The 9,244-nt window shown below is 37.6% G+C and overlaps 1 protein-coding gene across 1 annotated transcript; it reads left to right on the top strand.

Moving 5' to 3' along the window:
• The first annotated feature begins 370 nt into the window (after nt 1-370).
• Nucleotides 371-1,205, top strand: LOC147892412 (wound-responsive protein-like protein). Its single transcript, XM_087387384.1, has 2 exons — nt 371-653; nt 938-1,205. Exons 1-2 carry the CDS (start codon nt 583-585, stop codon nt 1,008-1,010), a joined length of 144 nt encoding a protein of 47 aa, XP_087243510.1. The 5' UTR covers nt 371-582; the 3' UTR covers nt 1,011-1,205.
• The last annotated feature ends 8,039 nt before the right edge of the window (nt 1,206-9,244 follow it).

Raw genomic sequence — 9,244 nt, 5'->3', positions numbered from 1 at the left:
GCGGGGAATGATCAGAAAGCAGAAGTCAGTGGTCCACCCACATGTCGCATGTGCAAGCCAACATGGATCAAGTACCACGTATCCAGTCGGCCCTAGTATTGTGAGTGTGCATTGTGATAAAATGTAAACCCTTTATTAGAGGGTTTTGACAAAACCCAAAGGTCAGAAGCATGTAGCTCAGAAAGCATAGCAGCCCAAGAGGCGCGTTCCATAGTCAACATACCATAGTTAACACACACACACACACGCACGTGCGCACACACACACAATGGAAAGCAACTAATAGAATTGTGCCAAGCTTGCCTATTGTGAAGAAAATCTCAATGCAAAAAAACAAAAGATCATCACTAAGTTCGCTATCTCATAGCGCGGATACTTTTATGGTAGGATTCACAAACATACGTGGCCAAGTTCCACGACATCTCCTCAACCACTACTAAGAGCCTTGAGATCTTGGTTAGTTACAGATACCCAGGTTAGCTTAGGTTTGAGCCGCAGTACCTGAATCCGAAACATCGTGTCGGCCAGGTATTCTGTTGTGTCTTGTGGTAGGGAGATTTTGGACTAGTAATCGCGTCCATCATGATCTACGACGTAAATTCTGCTCATTTCCGCTCCTTTCTCAGCCAGAAGGGCGGCGCCGCCGACAGAAGGTGCGTAAAGCTTTCAGCTGCCTTTATTCTTGGAACCCTTGAAAGAAAATTTAGAATGTTGCTCTCTGATATGGTTTCTTGTCAGCACGTCTAAGTTAGATGCGGGGTTGCTTGCAATTAGATCATCCATTGATTCAGCTCGTTCGGTTTAGAGAAAGGAACAAGAGTCTTTTCGACATTCTGCACTATTCGCTCCAAGGTTCCTTTTGTAGTAATTGGGGTTTGGTGTGGGTATATTTGCTATCACGAGCAGACGCCGGTAAAATTCTTTGAAGTCTATGCAGGAAGAATGAAGATCAAAAGCCGAAGGAGCAAAGGCCAAAGGCAAACGAGAACAAGCCTGTCATGAATGAATGATGTTTTTGTCAGGCCGTGGATTAGACAGAAGGACCTGAGTTTAGCTTCAGTAAGGATTAATGTTACTGTTCTAAGCTCTCGATTGGAGATGGGCATGTTATTTAGCTCCTGTTTTACATATATATCGTTTTGAATATATTTTTGACGGTTCAGATCTCTATTTGAAAAGAGGCATTACATAAATTTGAATCTTTACCTTCTTGGTTAAGCAAGTTTTTTAAATTGCTTAGGTTGGGTTCTACATGTAATCTGAGGAAAGGCTTCCAAACAGATTTTTGCGATGCATTTTTGTATTTGCTGGATAGTTGCTTGCTTGTGTGCTAGTAGGTTGGGTTTTACATGTAGTCTGAGGAACTGATGTTGATTTGATGGCAAACGAGTTGTTGCCACAGATGCATCTCAAAAAAACTGCTCGGAGATTTATGTTTAATGCTTTTGCATTTTTGCTGTTATAGTATTATCCTGTCAGCAGCTCTATGATTTTCCTTGGAAGTACTACTACTTGTCAAAAGGTAATAGTATTTTGCGCCGTGGGGATTTGTATGGGAAAAAAATGTGTTGAAAGAAGTATTAATTTGTTTCTTAACATTCTCCTTGGTGCATGTCTTGATTTCAGTTGCTGTCAAAAATTTAGTTTCAGGGACTTGTATGAATGCTGATTTGGGATTTGGGTTGAGCAGCTGCACTAGATATGTTTGATGAAGGGATAAGGATGGTAGGGGAAGCAGATGATGATTTGCAAGTGTGAGGTGTGGCTATGGCGAAACAAACAGGGGAAGACTAAGACAATGGGGGGAGAGCTAAAATATAAATAATGGCGAAATTAGCTATGAAGAAAAACATGTTGCCAAGTAGAAGATTTTATAAGGCTTAAAGGTCTCCAAACTTGCCCACTTGTCTTATCCCTGTAAGAACGTAGTCCACCCTCTCCCCATACTTGGATTGTCTTGGGTTTCCTTATCAAATAGAGATGGTTGTCCAAGAGTTCCTTCTTACATTCATATAGTTGTCCTTTCTCTTTTTTGAGAAAAAGGTGGTGGTTTGAAAAGTTCCATGGTTGTGCAAACTACATGCTCCTTTAATGGTCTAACAATCCTATCTATTTCTCCTTTGTACTTCATTCTCTTAACATTTGAGGGAACACTCTTTAGCAAGGCACACCCTGAATCCCTTACCTTTTCAACTAGCCATAAAATTGTGAAGTACATATTTTGGGATGAATTTATCCAAGCAATCTATAAGCTCTCTCAATTGAGAGCTCTTGTTGCAGTAGCCTTCTCTTTTTTCAACATCAACATGTTCAAGTCTCCTTCATTCTATAGAATCAAGATTATATTTCCTCATTTTGTTTGGCTAAACATGTTACTTGACCTTCACACCACAACATATTCTATAGAATCAAGAGTATATTCTTATTTTAATTGGCTAAACATGTTACTTGACCTTCACATCTCAACATGAGCATTTGCCATGGGTGCATTCAAGGGAGTATCACTCGGAGTCTTTCTTTAGATAGAGCATTGGCTCCTATACAGACCTTAGCCTACTAAACTTGGTCTCCCTTGCAACATATGATGAGAGCAAAGTGGCCTACAAATGCAATATTCATTTGTGAAACATGTGCATCCATTTTCATGAAGAAATGCTCTAGCATGAGTGCATCTCAAGTCATTTCAAAGCTTTCCAAGCCAAGTCAAATTCCATGTATATAATCATCTTTGAGTTTCTTGATGGACCAAGGATTACAATGCTGCAATTTTCTATGACCAATTAAAAGGTTAGGGTTCTCAGTCATAAATATGAGGTAGAACTCCATCTATACTTATCAAACAAGTGAGAGAAAATTTTGAGCATGCAAAGAAAATCTATAACAACATGGTATTATAAAACGTTGGGTTGGTCTTAAACATAGATTGGGTTGATTATACTGTCAGTGAAAAAAGGCATCATGCCTCACATAAAATCTTGCAAGCTCATAAGGGATGCTTGGAACACGTTGGCCTCTTTATAACAGATATACTATGAAGCACAAGATGCATTTTTGAGAAAGCTATGGGATGCCTTGACATTGGGAGAAGGCAAGAACATGGATGCCTCCCTAACCAAGGTCAAAGATTTGAATATTAGTTAAACTACAGTATGTCGTTTGAACCACCAAGCTAGTTTTAAACTTGCTTCATGGGCTAGCGGCATCTTAAGAGCATAAATTAAAGTATTGAAGCACGTATCTATTTGAACAACTAATTCTAAACATAAATTAAACGATTAATTTTATTTGGGCTAGTAGCACACTAAGAACATAAATAAACTATTAAAAAATACACTTGTTTCAACCACTTGGCTACTTGGAAAAGAATTTTTGCAAGCTAAGAACATTCATTAAATTATGACATAACATAATACATAGGAAATCATTGGGCTAGTTTAGGACAATTACATTACCTCCTTCGAAGCTAGCCTAGTGGGGAAAATACAATTTTGGGAATGTAAAGAACGTCAATTAGACTATAACAAAACATAATACACGTTTTCCATAAAGAACATCAAATAATGAAGTTTTGGGCATGCAAAGAATGTCAATTAGCAATAACAAACACAATACATGGAAAATCTATTGTTGTCTATTTTTGGCAGGTGAATGATGACACCGAGACATATATATCTTGTCAATGTGGTGCTTGCCCCAAAAGGGCATACCTCAAGGGTCGTATTGAATTTGATTAATTGAAGGCTAATAATAATAAGTGGTGTTAAACTTGAACTAGCCTAGTTGGAAATAATATGTTAAACTATTCTAGAACATAGCTTATGTTACAAAATATATTGCTTTGGCCCTATGTAGGATGCTATTGAGTAGACATACATGTGGGTTGGGTGTCCCTTGGGTGTAACAACATTGGCCCTATGACAACATTGGTAGGTGAGAGAGCCTTTGCCTATTGCTACTACTTGCATCCTGTCCACATACCCTTATGTATAGTTAACCATAATAAGCAAGACTACTTCAAATTTAGGGAGTGTATACGATTAATATCATCCAAATTCCATTCCTCATGACAATTTTGCGATTCTCTTCGGGAGTTGGACATGTTTAAAAATATTTTTGATGTCTAGATAGAGATGCTATTGACTTTAAGAGTTAGCATATCTAAAAGCATTTTCAATGAATTGAAAGGCATATATTGCTACTTGACTTTTCATGCCTTTTGATTCATTGAAAATGCTTTTAGACATATTCAACTCTTGAAGGATAGAGCATTTCTATCTCTTGGACTTTAAAGCAAGGAGATGATGCACTAATAGGAAACACAAATCCATGCTACTTCTACTTTTGCATGCATGACAACACTACTTCTACTTTAGCATCCATGACAACACCATGGCCTGAGGCAAAGTGTAGGGCTAGATAAGTATAGCCATGTAGATGGGATGTAAGCCCAGTGGGCCAAAATGAATACCCCTATGAGACCCCTATCCAGCCATTGAGAAGCAACACTTGGAGGAAACTACATTCATTCTTGTAAAAAAAAAAGCACTTGACATAGATGCAATGAAAGGTTAGAAGTAAATTGCAAAAACACCCAAAGCATTCTAAGAAAAATATGGGGATAATCATAGCAATGAATCTCTCGTCAAATATCTAAAAGGACAAGAAAATTTATTTAGCATCGAATACTCAGATTTATTTTGGCTACAACAAAATGTGTCAAGAGGACTTAAATTTGCTAGAGATACTACAACTGAAGATATGGAAGAAGGTAAGCAATGCCTTTCACCTTGCATATTTTGTAGTAGGAAGGGTGATAAGCCCTTACCAGATCTCATACCATCTGACAAAGTTAAGAGGATCTTTCTGTTGCTATTTGGACAATGGATCCAAAAGTTTGAAAGGGTTTCTCAGATCATAAGGGGTGGAATGGGAATCCCAAGCACATTCATAGCTTTGTGGTATGAACTAGACCCTTTGAAAGTCTCCCAATAAATGTAAAATGAAACAAATTTATGAGGCTTGTTCGCAGAAAACTGTGAATGGGTTCCAAATAAATAGGGCTTGACTAAAGTGTAAGTGAGTGGCATCATTCATTATTGGAAATTGAGGACTCGAAGCCTAAAAAATAAGCATGGGTAGGATGTGGATAAAAAGTATCATGATCCCTAAAAACAGTCGCACACATATTAAATGATCATTATCAAAATGCAATAATAGAGTCTCATGAATCTGAAAGGGGTTTAGAAGCATAGGAGATAATATCCTATGCATCATTTTCAACAAATGGTGGATCTTTACTCCACTCTATGTTGATATTAATAACTCTTGAATTATGATATGCATATCATTAATTGTAATTACTACTTAATAAATTATTAATTAAGAAATTAACTACTAAATTATCATTAAAAAACTAAAAATAATTAATAATTACTAAATAAATTAATTAGTAGTTACTCATGAAATAAGAAAATTAATGAATTATTCATCAAAAAATTAAGTAGGTCTCCCTCCCCAACATATGGTGCATGCCACATGTTCCCCCCAACATATGGCAGAGTCACATATTGGGGGCACCTCCCCTTTTTCCCATAAAAAAATTTCATTCAAAATGTCCAAATGTAGTCATCTTTGTAGTCAAAAGATAAAAAAAGGGCTAGTGAGTTCATTTGTTATGTCAAATGTGAAGAATACTATCCTAGAAAATATTTTTCACCAATAGGAAAGCTTAGGCTCCTCTTCAACTAGAACTCGTAAAGTATAATGAATTAAGCAGATCTAAAGCTCTAATTATGCAATGTTTATTGAATCCTCACTTTTGAAATCACTTTAGTACAATAATTACGTCGTCTTATTCCATAGCTTAGGCTCCTCTTGATTTATAACTAGTAAAGTATGATTACAATAAGAATATTTGAGGTTGACACATATCGCCATGGTCGGGATACCAACCTATATGTGGCATTATGGGCATATCGTATGACATACAAGGTGACTATGAACTTGACTCTGGTTTGGATGCTATGGTTTCTATTGTTTTGAGTCTTCAAAAAGCTATCGAGCATGAGCTCAAAGGGCTAGAAGCAATTAGAAAGCGAGTGCAACAATTCATATAGCTTATCAGCTATGAATTTGAATAGCTTGGTCTCACAAAGGTCATCCAATGGAGAAGGAAAACTTGGCATGTTAAGAAGATTGAAGAAAGGGATGCTTGTCTTGCTAGATAGAACCAAGTTGTGTCCTCTCAAGATCAATCTCAAGCTTGGATGGAATGGATCCTATAAGCTCATTGAAGTTTAACAACAAGACAATGTAACTGGCTGATTTACAATGATGGGTAATCCTTGAGATATTCAATGGAAGCATCCAAGTGAGCTCTACCAAGAAAAAAGCCTACCTAGACCTTGCGTATTATGCATTAAGCCAATGGTAACTGATTGGTCTAAATCAAGGTGTAAATATGGGTGATTATGGTGCTGACATTCAATTTACTAGCTCTAAACATCATTTGCACCCTTAATTTTGGCAACAAAAACTCCAAGATGACCAACTATGCCATACAAAACCAAAAGTGAGCTCAATGCCCATTACCCCCATTAACTTTGAATGTGTTTTTTGCTCTCCTAAGGCATGCATAGCATTATCTCTGCATGCACTTTTTTATTGTTGTCTCCACTCCCCTTTTTTCCATGATTCCTATCTGTTGTGACTTTCACTCTATTTGACATGGCTTCTTCTAGCTCCAACATAGATAGAGCTCCCTAATGTTTGATGGAGGAAGTCTGGACCATGCTTCAAACCTCCTTCCATGAGACACATATACCATCCACCAACTTGGCTAATCCCATTGGTAATCTCTTGGGAAATGTATCTCTCTATAACTGCACCAACCATGACTTTAACTCGGTGGTAAAGGAGAAGCCAAGATGGAAATGGGTAATTTACAAGGTTGAGTAGCAAGCCATCATGGTTAAAGTGCATGAACTCCCTAGGCCAATGTACTATCCCTACCTATGTATTACATCAAGCTACTCTGATTCCTCAAGCAACTCCTACTAATGACCATCATTGTAGCCACTACCATGTGGCATAATCTAGTTGAAGTTTGCAAAAGCCCAATCACCAAGTGGATTGAGCCACAGGTGTAGCACAAAAGGCATAAGTGCAAATTTCCACACCTAAGCATTGTAGATCTAGATGTGGTACATTGAACAATGGCATCTACCCTTAAACAAGGTCCCTGTGTGCATCAATGCCTTGTACACATGCCTTGTACACAGGAGTCAGGGACTTGATTGGGCCCTCTGTTTTGCAAGAATGCCTCATGCCTCCATAGGTCCTCTACCTCATGCACTACCCATTTTCTTTAGCACTAGTGGCTAGCCCTCAAGTGCCCTAAGTCTTCCACAACACCTCATTAGTATTCCCAATCAATCTAGCCATCAAGTTTGGAGCATTATCTCATTTGCACTAGTTTGTGACTTTTTTCATGAGGATATGATCTACACTGAGCTAAGGTAAAATGTTTGCCTTAGTGACAAAGCACCAAGGTTTTTCAACCTTAATGTCCATGTATAAACTGGGTGGCAAGGAGAGGTAGAAGGAAGTTACGCAGAAAGATGGATTGGTGATAGTGGCAAGCTTTTGAGTAGCAAGGAAAGGTAGAAGGAAGCCATGTGGGTAGACAAATCAGTGATAGCCATTCTCAAAATTTCCAAATAGGTTTTGCACCACTGAGTCTAGTAGAGTCATAGATTTGTTCAAGTGTGCAACTTGACAAGTTGTCTAGTTCTAAGAGTTTGAGGAGAATCCTACTGAGCTAGTGTTGCTAAGTAAAGATGGACTTGTGCCTAGGGTGCCATATGTATTAACTCTCATTTGACATCACCATCCCTCATCTTTATTGGTGCTTTAATGGTGTTGGTAGACAACATAAATGGGCGGGTTTATTGTGCTTGTTTCTTTACCTAGTCCCTAAGCCACTCACTTGTCATGTCTTTGGATGGGAACTTTGCACACCACTAGGTCCGTTGTTGAGGTTCTCCCTTCATATTTTGTTAGAGCTTAGTTCCATCCCTCAATTAGGGCATTTGGATGCAAAGAGCTTGCTTCATTGTATTGACACATGACGGAATCGAATGTGAAGCTATTATCACAATTCTTTATTTGTGCTATCTCCACTTGATAGCGAGCATACTTAAAGCACTTGTACCCTATCAAATTCTTGATTATGGTATTCTTATTTTCCCTTCTACCAAATATTGCTTCATGTGCTTCTTGGTTTTCTTTATCTTTACTTGCATGATTGTTTTTGTAGTCTAGTTTGAAAACGGTTCATGGTTTGGGATCCATTATTTTTTATACAACCATATACAATGTGCTGTTATCCATATCCTTCATTTTTCCTCTTCGATCATGCATATCACCATAAATGTCGTAGCTTTCCCATGATTATTTCTATTTACATCCACTACTTTTGGAACCCAAAACTTCACATTCTCATCTTTGTCATTTGATGTCCAAATCGCAACAAAATCTTTGACTTGCATACCTACTTAGGACCTACTTTTGGCATGAACTCTCTCTTTTCTTCACATGGTCCACAAAATGAATGTGGAATTATCATTTCAAATTCATTTCCAAAGTTTAGAGTTGGGCTCATTATCTCCTTGGAAACCCTTTTATTTTCTATGTTGACAACCAAGTACAATTTTATTTGATCAACATAGATATAGGGACAAATAGTAAGATGGATGTTATTATTATAGGATAAGAAATTTGGATATCTGGAGGGAGTGCTATGGCAAAATGATGAAGCTCTCCCATAAGTAGATGAAAAATTTCAGCTTCTATATGAAAAAGATAAGATACACTACAATTTTCAAGGACAAAAACAACTTGCCCATATGCCAAGCTCTGCCCTTTTAGACATGGGTGATTTTAATGTTGAATCTTTTGTACTCAACTATAGAAGTGATATCTTATTAGGAGTGGATTAGTATAGTGAAAGCTTCCACAAGTGATGTCTTCCTTAGACTAGATGAATTCATGCACATTAAGAAATGAAAATGTTTCATTAGCAATGCCTTATCAGGTGTGAATGATTTCATGGATGTTGATCAATTCGGAGCACAAGAAAGTTGTCTTATTGAGAAAACCATGCAAGATGTATCAATATGAGTGATGTTCACTTAGTACGAGATGAGTTTCAAGTTTCTCGCCACTCTCAAAGCACATTTGATTC

This window comes from Dipteris shenzhenensis, chromosome 16 (genome assembly GCF_047967505.1).
Source record: "Dipteris shenzhenensis isolate YYH24624 ecotype China chromosome 16, Dip_SZ_1.0, whole genome shotgun sequence".
NCBI classification, from domain to species: Eukaryota; Viridiplantae; Streptophyta; class Polypodiopsida; order Gleicheniales; family Dipteridaceae; genus Dipteris; species Dipteris shenzhenensis.
This window is presented reverse-complemented; position numbering and strand designations above follow the sequence as displayed.